Consider the following 15,514-nt stretch of genomic DNA (forward strand, 5'->3'; position numbering starts at 1 on the left):
AAATTTGGGGGGTGCGCGAGAAATTGGGGGTGCATGAGAAATTTGGGGGTGCACGAGAAATTTGGGGGTGCGCAAGTAATTTGGGGGGTACGTGAGAAATTTGGGGGGTGTGAGATTAGGTGTGAGTGTGTGAGTTGAGATTGGCTAGGATTATTACATGTGGATGCTCAATCTAATGGATGTTATTGACTTATGTACCATGCATAAGGATTACACTTATGTATAATAACTTCTCCCCATATAGACACCGTTATAATTTTCCTTATCTCTATCATAATTTTGGTACATCAGAATAAAAAAAAAAATGTGGAGGAGAGGGTCAAAATCGGAAAAGTAGACTTCTTTGTTTGATGCATGTAGTATTTATATTTATTTATTTATTTATTTATCTGAAACGCAAGAAGATTAGGTTGAAGAAAAGAAAAACCCCACCGCTACTAAAGTCTCAATCTGTTTGAAATTCCGTTTCGTGTCGTCGTCTGTTTGAAATTCGAAGGTCCTTATCGCGTTCGGCTTATCAATTTATGTGAGTGACTTCGTTCGTTCGTTCGTTTGTTTGTTCGTTTGTTCGTTCTTTTCCTATATTTTTTCATGCCTTCAATTTCTTCTCTGTTTTTGGATTTGATATCAATTTATGTTTTGGTTCTATACATTTCAATGCTCATGTTTATTATTGTCTTTCGATTTTGACTATTGATTTCATTTTGTGTGTGTTTTTCGTTTTACCCTAACCCTAAGCATCATTATTTGAATTCTATTAATTATTATGTGGACGTTTTAAATGTTTTAGACTACGAAGCGCACGTACACTCCTTGGATTAGGCTTTCCCCGGTGTCAAACATGTGTCTTCGAACACCGACACTTATGATTACATTTAATCATGTCGTTTTTTCAAATTATTAGCGGTATCGATGTGCCAGTGTCTGTCCTTGTCGTGCTTATACGTTTTAGACTTTGAACAAATGATGCTGAGATGAATTCACGCCTTTAACCAAATGCATATATTGATGCCAACATCTAACTCCAGATGCTTCTTTTATGTTAATATCTACGACTGCAGTTGGTTTAAAAGACTATGGACTCATCTACATCGCAGCAGACGACAGACACCGTCAATGAAAGTTTACCTGCTATACCTGTGGTGCCATATGACCGGTTGTTCCCTTTCTTGTTTCCCCATATTGACCAAGACAAAGTCGATGAAATTCAAGCTTTATTCGAGAAATATAAGGTCTCTTACCCCCAAACCGGTTTTTCCATCATTTCTCTTTCCATCTCTTCTGTGTTAAATATTATTTAAGTTTGTAGTGCAAGGTTTTGCCGTATTACATTATTGTATTACTAACTTTTTTTGTGTCATTTGTTCTAGAGAGATGAAATAATACCCAAGTCTAGGTTTTTCGCGCGTGTGACAGACATTGTGGGAATGCAGCTGGTTTATTCAGCAACGATGCAACTGCACGAACAACAGGTAGAGTAGATGTTTTATGCACTGTTGCTGATGATTTTTCTATAGGGCAGTTGAATATTCATTTCATGTTTATGTTGAGAACTTTATTTTTTTTTCCTTGTAGAATAAAAATCGTCAGGTCCCAGTCAATGAACAGTTTACAACACAACAGATGAGTAATCTACAAATCACAGACACAGTCAATGAACTTCAAGTTTTATTCAACATGTTGCCATATGACCAAGACAAAGTCGATGAGATTCAAGCTTTATCCGAGAAACCGGTTTTACCATCATTTCTTTTTCCATCTCTTATGTGTTAAAAATTATTGAAGTTTGTGGTGCAAGGCTTTGCCATATTACTAACTTTTTGTGTCATTTGTTCTAGAGAGATGAACAGGCAGACATTGTGTCTACTTTTTCCCCACTTATGACAGACATTTTGGAGGAGCAGCTGGTTTCACCATCATTGGCACAAATGCAAGAACAGGTAGAGTAGATGGTTTATGCAGCGTTGTGCATGATTTTTCTATAAAGTAGTTGGATATTGATTTCAAGGTTATGCTAAGAACTGTTATTTCCTTTTTACTTGTAGAAAAGCAATCTACAAGTCACAGTCAATGAACAACCTAGAACCCAAATCAATTCTAGTAAAGTGGTGTTGACATTTGATCAGCTGTTCCATCTCCTGGCTCCCCAAATTGGCATAGAGAAAACCATTGACCTTTACTATTTTGGTAAAAAATGCCAGGTCTGTTACCCCAAACCAGTTTCACCATCATTTCTTTTTCCCTCACTGTGGGTGCGAAGCGTTGCCATATTACTAACTTTTTTGTGTCATTTGTTCTAGAGAGGTGAGATACCCAAGTGTAATATTACACCGCTTATGAAAGACATTGTTGGGGAGCCAGCTTTTAGATCAGCAGTAGCAACACTTCTAAGACAGGTAAGTATAGATGATGGTTTATGTTAAGAACTGGTTGCTGTTTTCTATAAAGCTGTTGGATATTGATTTCAAGGTTATGCTAAGAACTGTCCTTTTTTTTTTCCTTGTAGAAAAGCAGTCAACAAGTCACAGTCAATGAACAACCTGGAACCCAAATCAATTCTGGTAAACCGGTGGCGACATTTTACGATATGTACCGTCTCTTGTCTCCCCAAATTGGCCTAGACAAAAACATTGACCTTTACTTTTTAGCTGAATAGTATTGATTTCAAGGTTATGCTAAGAACTACTATTTTTTTTCCCTGTAGATAAGAAACGAACAAATTCTTCGGGCACGTCTCTCTAGAAGTATGAATGCTGCTACAGACTGTTCTCATAATACCTGAGTTTGGACAGGGTGTGTAGGTTAATTTAATTCACATTGCTGGACCCTGATAAAGTGTTGTTGGTATGTGTGTGATATTAATATAGCAAGTTGTGAGTTGGTTAAATGTTGATGGATTTTGTCAGCTTCCTTTTGGAACCTTGTTCTTTGCTCCTACTTATTATATGAAAATGTGGTCTAGTCATTTAATTTATTAGAATGGATTTCAAAGCTCATGAATTTGATTGGTGATTGGTGTATCTGTCATGAGTTTGTGAACCTGATATTGAAGTTAATGAACCATATATGTATTATTCAAATAATCTTACATAATTGAATTCTAAACCATGCATCCATGTTTACCAGATTCATTTATGTCAAGCCTTTGTGTTACATATCACATATGTGGACATTTGTAAAAGAAGAGAAAAAATAAATGGAGAGGATTTATTTCCGCAAAATTGCCAAAGGTTTGTTGGAATAAAATAAATGTGACCATTTTAATTAAGTACTAATTATGTCATAGTTAGTCTCATTAGGTTTGATTGATCAGTTTTATCATTGGAATCAGCCAAACTAAGTATAGTTGGTATGATTATTAGGCTAGATAGAGCATTCAAAAATCAGTTCACCAAGTGTATGTTTGATTTTGTGATGATGAAAATTGATTTTGAATGAATTGGCTTTGTAAAATTATTCAAAAATCATGTTTAGAGTCTGTTGGTAGTGATTTATTTAGGATTTTGATCAGATCCTTAGTGGGTTCTTCGGTTGATAGATTGGTTTGAATTTCTAGAATGTATAGTCTCTTTTTGAGTAATCAATCTAAAATGCTATGACTAGAAAAGTTAAATTGCATTAAAATAAATTGAGTTTCATATATCAATTACCGCCATATGAGAAGTATTTTTTGCATTTTGTATATTAGCGTGCGGATGTGGTTCTATTTTAGGTCGTATGTTTTCTCTGTTGGAAAGGAATTTCCTAAAACAGCTTACTATTAGTGGGTTCTTCGGTTGATAGATTGGTTTGAATTTCTAGAATGTATAGTCTCTTTTTGAGTAATCAATCTAAAATGCTATGACTAGAAAAGTTAAATTGCATTAAAATAAATTGAGTTTCATATATCAATTACCGCCATATGAGAAGTATTTTTTGCATTTTGTATATTAGCGTGCGGATGTGGTTCTATTTTAGGTCGTATGTTTTCTCTCTTGGAAAGGAATTTCCTAAAACAGCTTACTATTAATATACAAAGACTAATATGGTAAGGTGTAAATAATTTGAGATTTAAAACATATAACAATTCACGGTAAGGACGAAAAAATTTAGACCATCCCGAGATGACCGAAGACTAATTCAGTAAATCAAGTTAACTGACGTAATTGTACTATCTTGATTTTATGGTAGTGCCTTTCAATATCTTGATTATGTGTCACATTCCTCGCTTTTGTTTTTGACTTGCGTTGTTAATCACCAATTTATGACTGATAGAAATTATCATTTCAGCATTGGGGAGATTTCCTTTGATATTCATAACTAAATCATTTTTCATAGGGGAAAGTAATTCTAAAAATCATAACACATGAAATTTGAATATTAGTAAAAAATATCTTGTAGCTTATGAGGAATAACCTACACATAAGGCAAACCTACGGTAGAAATCAGAAAATTAACATGTGAGTCATATAAATTGGTAGCAAAAGTATAGAAATCAGAAAATTAACATGTGATTCATATAAATTGGGTGAAAGAGATGCACAAATGATGAAAACTACATCGTGGTCTAATTAAAGGCTCCACCAATTTTTTTTTTGCTCTAGACAATTGTTCCTTATTGGTTAAAATCCATATTTTTAGTGTCAAAATCAACAGCTATTGAATTTGTTTGAATTTTATTATAGATAATAGAAACAAAATTTGATAATTCCATAATAATAAAAACTTTTTTGTTTGTTTCCATAAAAAAAACTTTTTTTTTTCCGAGTAATCCTATGGTTTGAAATTCCACCGAATATATAAAATATTGAAGCTAAGAAAATTGCCTAGTGGAGCTAAGAAAATTGGAGTTAAATGGATATACAAGACTAAGTACAATGAGCACGGCAATGTTGAAAAGTACAAAGCTAGATTAATAGCCAAAGGATATTCTCAAAAACATGGTATTTGCCCCGGTAGTTAGGTGGGATACCATTAGAACTATTTTGGCTATTGCTGCAGTAAGAAACTTGTTTGTGTTCCAACTTGATGTTAAAAGTGTTTTCCTACATGGTTTATAGGTTGAAAAAATCTCTCTATGAATTAAGACAAGTCCCTGGAGTTTTGTATAATAAGATAGAAGCTTCCAATCTATAATCCAAATGTTGGTTTGTATTGTTATACATAAAATTAATGTAATTTCTCTTATTTATTCAGGTCGAAGATTCTACTTCTTTTTCTATTGGACTTTCCCAAAAGGTGAACCGATTCCAAGTTCTAAAGCTCTTACGTTACAGAAGCTTTCTATCCTATTCTACATGAATTACCAAAGGGGATATCTCCTAAAATTAGTTGCTACACGGTATGTGTTCTTTAGAACTTGTGAAAGGCATGTAGTGTCGCCTCTGAGTTTTTTTGTCGTCTTAAACTTCACTTTTTAGTACTCAAAGACTCGTATATATGATTATGCATTTGATTGCCACTTCTATTCAGATTGGTCCTTTACATGATTCCGATGGAAGTAAGGCAGGAGTTGAAGTTATATTTCAACTAAATCTGCACGGCATTGTCAATATCGAATCATCTACGGTAAGTAAGAAGCCTAATTTTAATCTCTCAATATTACATTACCAGTTTTCTAAGATATCTAGTGATGTACATGAACCTTTAATTTGTCTTCAGTTGATCGAGGATCATGTTGAAGATTCTATTACAACGCGTGATAATCATTCAATTTCTGACGCAATGGATGTTGAGCCCATTTCTGAGACAGATCAAAATGTCAATGAACATAGTATCAATCAGAAGAGTGAACCTCCACATAGTTCTGTAAGTACTTTGTTGATGAACACCTATCTTTAATGCAACATAACAGAATATATCGAATGATAGAGATATCTTGCAAATCATCCTTCAAAATGAAAACTTTATCTGATCATTTTTAATGTTGAATCTTATGACATGTCTCTCGGTCTATCACAATATGATTCATGTTGGTGATTCGAGTAAATAAAGTGTTATGTACTATCATGCCTTCTTACAGTCGGATGGTACAGGAAAAGATAAAGCTAAAAGAAAGCTTAATTTACCAGTGAGTGAGACCATATTCGGAGGAATGACCGGTGCTGAACTCGTGGAAGCACGAGAAAAAGAACGCGAGTTAATCCAGCAGGATGTAGCAATGGAGTTAACCAAAAACAAGAGGAACACTTTGGAGCCATTCGTCTACGACACTAGGAATAAGGTATAGGGTTCATTAGCTTAATTTAATAAGATGCAAACATGGTTTTGTCACACATTTCATATCTAGCTTTATGTGTGTATGTTCCATCTTTACTGACTGACCGGCGTTTAATAATTTGTGCATTTGTGAATAGCTCTTAAACGAATACCGTAATTTTGGAAGTGAACAAGAGAAGGATGAAATATCCAGGAGCCTCGAAGTGGCTGAGAAATGGCTTTAGAATGAAGGACATGAAGAAACACTACATACTTATTTTGTCAAATAGCAGCTATCACAGCGCTATAGCATAGCGCAATTTGAACAAAGTGTTGTCAAATAGGTGCATTATAGCACTGTAACGGACCTGGACTCTATGCAGTCACAAATCAGTGACTGTATGCAGTTAGCAACTTTAGGATCATCCGATTAAGATTAAACAATCATGATTTGATAATGAAAATTTAATATTAATGTTTAAATAGGAACCGTCCAGTCCAAATCCCACTGTAATGTAGCAGACTTTGAACAAATTGTTATTTTCCACAATCTGTGATTGACAACACTGATTTAGTGAACACTTTAATCATTATATCCATGGATTTTATCTCTAGGGCAAGTCTAATGAATGTGTTCTATTTTATTGGTTTTAGAGCATGCCAAAAGATATTGGGAACAAAGGGTTCTACAGTTCCAGTTCCAGTTCCTGTTCCACTTCCAGAAGACAAAGAGTAAGACAAGCAGAATAATTCTAAGCATCGATGAAGACAATGATGATGTGATGTCCTGTGAACTGAACTTTTCATTAGCTGTTAACTTCAGACAAATGTATATTTTCGTTCTTTTGACACTTTTACCCTGTTTGTGGAGTTGAGAAAGATAAATCTAACATTTTCGTGATCAATGTCATTTTCTTGTACATTCTCATCATTACATATTGAATGAATGTTAATAGAAGCGTTGTGATTTTTATCAGAGAGACAATTGCGTCAACAAAAATTATACAAAGTTTATCATAATGAGAGTATCCTTTCTTCTTAAATAACATTTGGTTGCCAAATTTGTTAGTTTCTATCTCAATCACGTCATCTCCAACTTTTTCATTCTTAATTTCCATGTGATAAAACTGTCTTTAAAAATGCGATATACATACAATAGCAACAAATTAGATAAGAATCGGGCAAACAAAATTAAGAATCAGTGAATAATTTTTCAGAATCAGAAATCAACGTATAAGAACCAATTCATTTTTAACAACTTAGTACCAAAAACGAAATCATTAAGTTTGCAATTGCTTGTGCTGCAAGTTTTCTTGCACTGTTTGCTTTATAGCCTCGAGCATGTTGTTCAGTACCAAGTTGTTTTACTGATTGATGTAAGTTTGATACAAACATGAATCATCTAACAATTTTGAGGTTGACTGGGAACTTGAAGGAGATATAATGAGTCACTCCTGTGTGCTAATACGTGTTATCCCACTATGAGTATGTCGCAGGTAGATCTATATCGGGAGCATCTTGAAACGTTTATTGGTAGACGACATATGGTTCAACCGCTAAAATAACCACCGCGAGACAAAGCTATTAGAGGATGTATGTTGGTACTCTAGATGGATCAAATGCGATTCTCGGATCATGATCTCACACTTACTAGATCTAGGCAAAATGAGGTACTTTCTTGGTGTGGAAGTAAAGCAGGACAATAATGGAATTTTCTTGCATCAACAAAAATATGCTGTTGAAATATTACAAAGATTTGGGATGTATGATTGCAATAGTGTAACCAAACCAATTGTGCTTGGCAATAGACTATAGAAAGATGAAGCAAGACAAGGAAGCAATGCAACTGTCTATAAACAAATGGTAGGATGTTTGATGTACCTTCTTGCTACTAGACCTGATCTTGCTACTAGTGGCTAGATATGTGGAAAGACCTACTGAGATTCATGTGGTTGCTGTAAAAAGAATACTTAGATACTTGAAAGGGATTATTAGTCATGGTTTATAGTATGAAAGAGGCAAAGGAGATGAAATGGTTGGCTGGTCTGGCTCTGACTATGCATGAGATATTGATGATAGAAGAAGCACATCAGGATATGTGTTCATGATTGGTTCAAAGGCAGTTTCATGGTCATCAAAGAAGCAACCAATTGTGACATTGTCTACCACTGAGGCAGAGTTCATTGCTGCAGCTAGTAGTGTTTGTCAAGGAATCTGGCTATCTAGAATATTGGCTCAAATTGACACAAGGAAGAATAGTTGCATTACCATATAGTGTGATAACAGTTCATCAATCAAACTGTCAAAGAACCCTGTGATGCACGGTAGGAGCAAACATATAGATGCCAGGTTCCATTTCCTGAGAGATTTAACTAAGGAATGAGTTGTTCAACTAGTTCACTGCTCATCCTTTGAACAAGTAGCAGACATCAAGACCAAGACATTGAATTTTGTAGGGTTCAGCAGAAATAAAGACATTGGGCTTGTGCACCTTAGAATCAGTAAAATGATCTTTCAATAATGTTCAATCTTGGGGAGTGTGTGTTAGGTGTTGCAACATCCCACATTTTTAACCAAAATATTAGTTAGAATTTTTCTTAATTATAAAACGTACGGCTATTTTTCTTTCTTTTCATAAAATAAAATAGTTATAAAAGTATTTGAAATGAAATTTATTGAAATATACACTTATTTAAAAATGAATTATAGTTTGAAAATTTCTAGCGGAAGGAAATATAACAACGAATTATTTATTACATAAAATTCTCAATTTACAAAAACCTAATTTTCTTCGTTCGTACGCGCTTCAAGCATCACGTTCAATCATGGATTTATCCTTGAGTACCTAAAATGTTGGTTGTAAGGGTCAATTTCCTTATCCACATTGAATCATACTCACCACAAGAAAATGTTATAAAATAATAACAAAACACTTCACCTTATCGAAAATATTATTATTAGTTTATTATAAAAACTTTTGGGTGATAGAGTACACATATACAAATTGCACGGCAAAATCAAATGAAATAAGAGAAGCAACGATCGCAATTATTTTCTATATGGAATGCAATGTGACTAAGACAACCCTATATGAAATACTAATGATCCGGATAATAAATCTCATAGCAATGAGAAAAACCAGCCACACGGCTAAAAGTAAACCAGTCACACAAGCTAAAAGTGAACCAGCAACACAGGCTAAAAGTGAACCAACCACACAGGTCACAGGCTACCTATACAGACTCGGGTATACACATCATGATGCATGAAACACCACTTCCTTAACAAGACCAATCTAACCTGCGACATAACTATTCCTCCCTACACTTTTATTTATATTTCCCTTATTTTTACCAATGAGCAATAAAGAAGTCTTCCAACCATAATCATCACACGAACTTACACAGCATACTATTCTTATATCGAATGGTGAATTTATATGTAAATAATACAATGAAGAAACCCACACAAAACTTAAGTCCAAAACATGTAGAACAACACAAAGAGCATTTGATCATAATTGAATCCAAGCATAACAACACGACGTATTTATTGCACATAACAAGTATTATCTATTTATTATTATTGTTTCTTTTTATAAGTCGATTCCTTTGGGTTCATTTTAAGCGACAAAAGTTTTACTATCATTCCACAACAAATCCCTATGTAGCATGAATGTACGGGGAAAAAATCCTTATCTTGTGTGCTTTCTTCCAATCACTATACTAGCTTAAATTTGCATCAACATTGCACATACGATAACTCACACTCCAAAGTTCGATTCGACGATCCGACTGTAGACGAATGAGAGAACGTGATTCTATGATTGCAGCTCTAGGAAAATGAAATTAGGTTAATAGTTGGATTTTTCACGAAATAAATAGGATATAGAAAGACTCGTAAAAGAGGACTTACATGAATTGAATTCGGAAAGAATAAGTTAAGAATAAAACTTGATGATAACTTGAAATGATGAAGGAAAATAGGTTTCTATTAAATAAAATAAAACAGGTATCGTCATAATTTTATTAAATTTTTCTTTGTAAAGATTAAACTAAAAATAAGAATATAAATAAAATATTGGATCGTTACAGGTGTCATGTACTTTGTGTGTTTACTTAAGCTTAGTTTTCTTTGTGTAAAGTAGTCTTAGTGTTGCCTAGCCTGCAAGGCAACTGCATGGCAAGCTTGAGGCGCGCGCGTGAGCATAGTCCTAGCATAGTAGTTTGTTGGTTAGTTACTTGCATTGTATGTTGGCCTATATAAGGGGCTTGTATTGTGATCAATAGTTTAATGAAGCATGTTTATGCTTAACATTCTAATGATTCATTTTGCTCTAAAACATATCCTTAATTCAATTCATTATATCTTGATTAATTAAGTTCTTCATTTTGTTGAAAGTATTGATATTCGGTTATATTAATTTTGTTTCGAATGTAATATTCTTGAATGTCACCTGCAATTTGAGTCTCACAGTAAAAATTAGTACTATCTAATAACATATGTCATGCATTATTACCATAAAAATTTTAAAAATCATAGGTGAAAGATGACTTTAAAAGCATGCTTATTGTTCTCTTATTGCCGTCAAATCAATAATACTTACAGTCCGATACGCTCAAAGCGGCACTGTAGATCGACAAATTTGGGATTTCTGCTCCTGTTCACCATTCCAAATCGCGTGCCATGTCGATTCCCTTTTTGCCTTTACGGCCGCCAGGCTTTTGCTCGGCTCCTTTTCACCTTTTGGTCCGGCAGGCTTTTTCGTCTTCCTTTTCCATTTCCTTTGTCGTCGTTCGTCCTCGTTTTGGCTATATATGTGGGTTGGTTTCTGGTGGTTTTCTCATCATCTCACTCTCTCCTCTTTTTGTTTCTTCCTGTATTCGTTTTTGCTATGCAATCGGTGATGGCTTTTAGGTCTGGGTTTGATTGTTTGTCCGATGTTGTCCCTGGGAGAACTGCTTGGGGGTTCAAGATCCGGATTTCTAAGCTTTTGGAGGTTCAAGATCCAGATTTCTAAGCTTTGGGAGGTTGTTTTATTCTACTTCGGTTGAAATGGTTCTTGTTGATACTAAGGTTTGTTTCATTTGGTTTTAGATTTATTTTGATGTTTTGCTTTTTATTTGGAATTGGATTTGTTATTTTGAGTTTGTTTTTGTGTTTTGTGGATTTGTTTTGATGTTTTGTTTTTTGACTATGCTCATTTTTATCTCTCATATTTCTTCATGTTTGCCCTGTTTTTGCAGAGGAGTTTATGTCCGACCTATTTGTGCATACAAGGTGAGTTTTGTTTTATTCTACTTCGGTTGAAATGGTTCTTGTTGATACTAAGGTTTGTTTCATTTGGTTTTAGATTTATTTTGATGTTTTGCTTTTTATTTGGAATTGGATTTGTTATTTTGAGTTTGTTTTTGTGTTTTGTGGATTTGTTTTGATGTTTTGTTTTTTGATTGTGTTTGGGTTTGTTTTGTTTTGAGCTTGTTCTTGTTTTTCCATTGGATTTGGTGTATGGATTTTTGGTTTTCTTGGTGTGTTTTGTGGTTATGATTTGATTTTGTTGATATAGGGCTACAAGGTTCAAGCTACAGTTCGAAGACAGATGCTGTATTTATTTCAGCAGAAGTTGGATGAAGGATTTTGCTACATCTTGTCTTTCTTTACTGTTGCTCCAACACCAGTGACATATAATTTTTTTAATCTGATTTTTGTGTTGTTTTGTTTAGGGTAAAATGACCAACTACCATGTTTTTTGATCTGCTGGTAAGAATGAACAAGTGCTGGTTGTGGCATATGAAACTGCAGAATATCAGGTTAGTAAATTTTTCATCTTCCTTAATCTTCAATGTTTAAAGGAACATATAATTTTTATTATTTATTTGTTTTTAGGGTTTAGGGTAATGATAATATATACTGTATTGTATCATTGGTTGCTTCTATTAATCAAGCTCAAGATTTAGAGAGTACAAATTGGTCCAGTTTACAAGATTATCCTTGAACCGTTAATTTCTTCGCTTTTTCAGGGTTCAAATTTGTTCATGGGAAATATTGGTGATTCAAGAGCAATCATGGGATCTAAGGATAGCAATGACTCGATGGTGGCGATTCAGCTGACCGTTGATTTGAAACCTGATTTGCCAAGTAAGTCTAATGAAATCATCATTGACCCCTTCTGTTCATGTTTTTTAGCTTGTTGTTAACTTTTCAAATTTTGATGTGAATACTCTTATAGGAGAAGCAGAAAGTATTAAGAAGTGCAAAGGTAGGGTATTTGCATTGGAAGATGAACCAGAAGTTCCTAAGGTGTGGTTACCTTATGATGATGCACCAGGATTAGCAATGGCTAGAGCATTCGGAGATTTTTGCTTGAAGGAGTATGGTGTCATTTCTATACCTGAATTTACGCACCGGCTTCTCACAGACAAAGACCAGTTCATTGTTCTTGCCTCGGACGGGGTAAGAAATTTCAATTTCACATCTACTGTTTATTTGATTGTTCAGTTTGTTTGTTTTTTCTATTTCAGAAATTGTTTAAATAATTAAGTCATGTTGTGAAAAGTGAAATAAGACATGTAATTAGCAGAGGCAAATTTTTAGATCAGTAATGAACAATGACACTTTTTAGAAGTTTAATGTTACGTCTCAAACCTTGTATCATCTTTTGGTGTTTGTGCAGATCTGGGATGTTTTGAGCAATGAAGAGGTGGTGGAGATAGTATCATCAGCACCGAATCGATCATCAGCAGCGAGGGTTATAGTGGAATCTGCCGCACGAGAGTGGAAACATAAATATCCGACTTCAAAAATGGACGACTGTGCTGTTTTGTGCCTATTTTTGGATGGGAAAATCAACTCAGAAGAATCTGATTGTGATGAACAATGCTATTCTTCTGCAACCATCCAGAATAACAACGATTTGAGTAATCCAGTTGAGTTGGACGAAGGTCAAAAGTCCGAGCCATCTTTGCGAAGGAACTACACTGTTAGATCCTCAGAAGAAATTGAGAAATGTGTAGGAGGAGAATCTGTTGATGTTGAAGATGGAACATCAACAGCTGAAGATCAAAACTGGTTAGCTCTAGAAGGTGTCACCCGAGTAAACTCACTGGTACAACTTCCTAGATTTTCTGAAGAAAAGCCTAACTCTTGAAATCTGTTTATTCAGTTCGAACTCTTTGTTGTAATGCCTATATCAACACAATGAATTCAAAAAGGATTATTTTTTTATTTGGTTAATTACTTGTAGTAAACGACGATTAATTAGTGTCAACGAAACAATAAATATGTCTGCCGACCGACATTAAGAATGAAGCTAGAAGCAATTCATAGTTTTCTTCAGATAGTTAAACATGACTGAGCCATGTGAAAGCTTCATTTAGTGGCCGCTATAACTATTGGTAACATTCTTCCACAGATAGCATGTAATAAAAGTGAGGCCAAAATGACACTTACCATTTAAAGAATGCAGTGTACTGCAATTCACTGAGTCACAAAATATCAACCAACAAATGAGAGGTTCAATGCCATGTTAGTTCCATTGTGCAAGACACAATTAACTCACCGTAAATTTTGACACCAAATACAACAGAACAAGGAACTATATAATACTCGGCCACTCTCTTATAGTTTCAAACACAAAAAACTATTTCAATATTCAAAAGACCTGTGATAAAATGGCTTACAAAGCTTCCTTTTTCCTTGCACTAATTCTCATCAACAATATGCTGCTTAACACTACTTGCCAAGCACACAATATTATTCTGAAAAACTCAAACACCGATGATAAGAAAGAGCCTCAGTGGTTTTTCCATTTTGATGGGATTCCAGGCTTCGGGCGAATGTTGCCACCTTGGTTTGGTTATACACCTCAAACTCCACCAAATGGCGCCGGCGCAGAATCAGGACCAGGATTAGCACCAGCTGGTGGAAGCTATGTTCCAGGTGGTGACGACACCTTTGTGCCAAATCCTGGTGTCGAGGTTCCAAATCCTGGCAGTGGTGGCGCAGTTCCACTTCCAGCAACAGTTCATCCTTGAATTTGCTCAATTATGAACCATCATACATTATTCATACAATGAGAAGCATTGCTACGAGATAATTGTTTACCCGAAACAATTATGAAACCAAACACACATTACTATTTCTGTAACAAATACAGTATAGAAAATCATATGGTACATGACTGACTTTTAAAGCCTAAACACTAATAAATCCACTGAGCTTTTTCTTCAAGTCATCAATGTCATCGGCGTAGTACATATAGCCCAAGGTTTTTCCTCAAAAGATGCTAACTTCTGTAATGTATCTTTTACTTGGAGATTGAGTTGCTCTTTACGCAACTCCAGTTGCTGCTCATCTTCTTTAATTCTATAGAGTGAGGGATATGAACAAAATTTGGTTTAATCTGAAATGAAAATCACATCAGCTCAATGAGATAGTAGATGCATCTTGCATACACCCAAATGTTTGAGAAGTGTTCGTTCGCTTGTCCCACATCGACCACATTTACGCCTAATTCGGTGTTTATATAGAAGCATAGAACGGTAGTGTTTGTCCCCTTGGGGACATCCGATAAAATTGGAACGATACAGAGAAGATTAGCATGGCCCCTGCGCAAGGATGACACACACAAATCGAGAAATGGTCAAAATTGTATAGTTAAATTGTTGTCCTGATTTGGTTAAAGCTACATACAAAATTTTATTCTATAATTATTATGTACAGTTTCATTTTAGTTTAGTCTTCTCTTCTGTCTATTAAATTGGTTTACTATATAGTTTTCAACTGAATTTTCTGATAGTTAAATTGGTAACATATTTTTGGAACCCTATTTTATAGCCTCCAATGATTTGGTTAATTAATAAATAATATGAGTTTAGCTATTATTCTTATGGTATTGCCTCTGTTGGGAAATTTTTCTGTGTATTTAATTTAGGTATTCATTGTTAGTTAGGAATGTCATTCATTATATAGGCAATGTTTTGTGTTGGTTAAGATTATGGTATACTTGCTCCAATGTTGATTTATTGTTGTAACTATTTGCTGGTAGTTTCAGTTGGTAATTGTATCAACCCTGTACTGTACGTACTATTTTGCTAAAGATCTAATATATTTATTGAACAGGTGTGTGTTGCTAACATAATTTATTTATTATGTAAATACTGTGTTGGATCACCGTGTTCCCCGTTTTGCGGATTTGGATTTTTGTTTACTCAAATGAAATGGTTAACACTTAACATGTTAAGTAGCATTCGAGTCTACACATGTTAAGGAATTTGAACAGTTGTTGTGGTAAATTGCATCAATTCCAAAGGCATATATAATAGCTTCTGTTGAACCA

General features: G+C 34.6%; 3 protein-coding genes and 1 non-coding gene across 5 annotated transcripts; all 4 read left to right on the forward strand.

The window, feature by feature from the left end:
* The first annotated feature begins 352 nt into the window (after positions 1 to 352).
* Positions 353 to 3,127, forward strand: LOC123920534. Of its 2 annotated transcripts, none has more exons than XM_045972814.1 (9): positions 353 to 526; positions 1,062 to 1,232; positions 1,371 to 1,472; positions 1,576 to 1,734; positions 1,839 to 1,940; positions 2,046 to 2,201; positions 2,301 to 2,396; positions 2,507 to 2,589; positions 2,705 to 3,127. In XM_045972814.1, the coding sequence occupies exons 2-9, from the start codon at positions 1,077 to 1,079 to the stop codon at positions 2,706 to 2,708; spliced, it is 858 nt and encodes a 285-aa protein (XP_045828770.1). In that variant the 5' UTR covers positions 353 to 526; positions 1,062 to 1,076; the 3' UTR covers positions 2,709 to 3,127. The 2 variants fall into 2 exon arrangements, with proteins under 2 accessions (XP_045828770.1, XP_045828769.1); XM_045972813.1 differs by having other exon boundaries at positions 390 to 526; positions 2,507 to 2,561.
* Positions 3,128 to 6,775: 3,648 nt separating this feature from the next.
* LOC123920490 (probable protein phosphatase 2C 52) lies at positions 6,776 to 13,512 on the forward strand. The gene is made up of 7 exons (XM_045972752.1): positions 6,776 to 6,909; positions 11,424 to 11,457; positions 11,744 to 11,854; positions 11,943 to 11,987; positions 12,198 to 12,315; positions 12,407 to 12,630; positions 12,851 to 13,512. Exons 1-7 carry the CDS (start codon positions 6,776 to 6,778, stop codon positions 13,322 to 13,324), a joined length of 1,140 nt encoding a protein of 379 aa, XP_045828708.1. The 3' UTR covers positions 13,325 to 13,512.
* A 279-nt stretch (positions 13,513 to 13,791) lies between these two features.
* On the forward strand, positions 13,792 to 14,292 carry LOC123920540 (putative cell wall protein). The gene has a single exon (XM_045972821.1). The coding sequence runs from the start codon at positions 13,848 to 13,850 to the stop codon at positions 14,208 to 14,210; it is 363 nt and encodes a 120-aa protein (XP_045828777.1). The 5' UTR covers positions 13,792 to 13,847; the 3' UTR covers positions 14,211 to 14,292.
* A 434-nt stretch (positions 14,293 to 14,726) lies between these two features.
* Positions 14,727 to 14,829, forward strand: LOC123882642. Its single transcript, XR_006799953.1, has one exon. It is a non-coding gene; the product is annotated as a U6 spliceosomal RNA (small nuclear RNA).
* Positions 14,830 to 15,514: the final 685 nt, after the last annotated feature.

The sequence above is a fragment of the Trifolium pratense genome, linkage group LG4 (assembly GCF_020283565.1).
Source record: "Trifolium pratense cultivar HEN17-A07 linkage group LG4, ARS_RC_1.1, whole genome shotgun sequence".
NCBI classification, from domain to species: domain Eukaryota; kingdom Viridiplantae; phylum Streptophyta; class Magnoliopsida; order Fabales; family Fabaceae; genus Trifolium; species Trifolium pratense.

Bases quoted from the DNA above. Each gene is read 5' to 3' on its own strand.
- LOC123920534 (XM_045972813.1), top strand. From the start codon at position 1,077: ATGGACTCATCTACATCGCAGCAGACGACAGACACCGTCAATGAAAGT. The intron at 1,473-1,575 runs GTAGAGTAGATG...TTTTCCTTGTAG, and splicing joins TGCAACTGCACGAACAACAG to AATAAAAATCGTCAGGTCCC. The intron at 2,562-2,704 runs GTAAACCGGTGG...TTTTCCCTGTAG, and splicing joins TGGAACCCAAATCAATTCTG to ATAAGAAACGAACAAATTCT.
- LOC123920490 (XM_045972752.1), top strand. From the start codon at position 6,776: ATGGATTTTATCTCTAGGGCAAGTCTAATGAATGTGTTCTATTTTATT. The intron at 11,855-11,942 runs GTGACATATAAT...TCTGCTGGTAAG, and splicing joins TTACTGTTGCTCCAACACCA to AATGAACAAGTGCTGGTTGT. The intron at 12,631-12,850 runs GTAAGAAATTTC...GTGTTTGTGCAG, and splicing joins TTGTTCTTGCCTCGGACGGG to ATCTGGGATGTTTTGAGCAA.
- LOC123920540 (XM_045972821.1), top strand. From the start codon at position 13,848: ATGGCTTACAAAGCTTCCTTTTTCCTTGCACTAATTCTCATCAACAAT.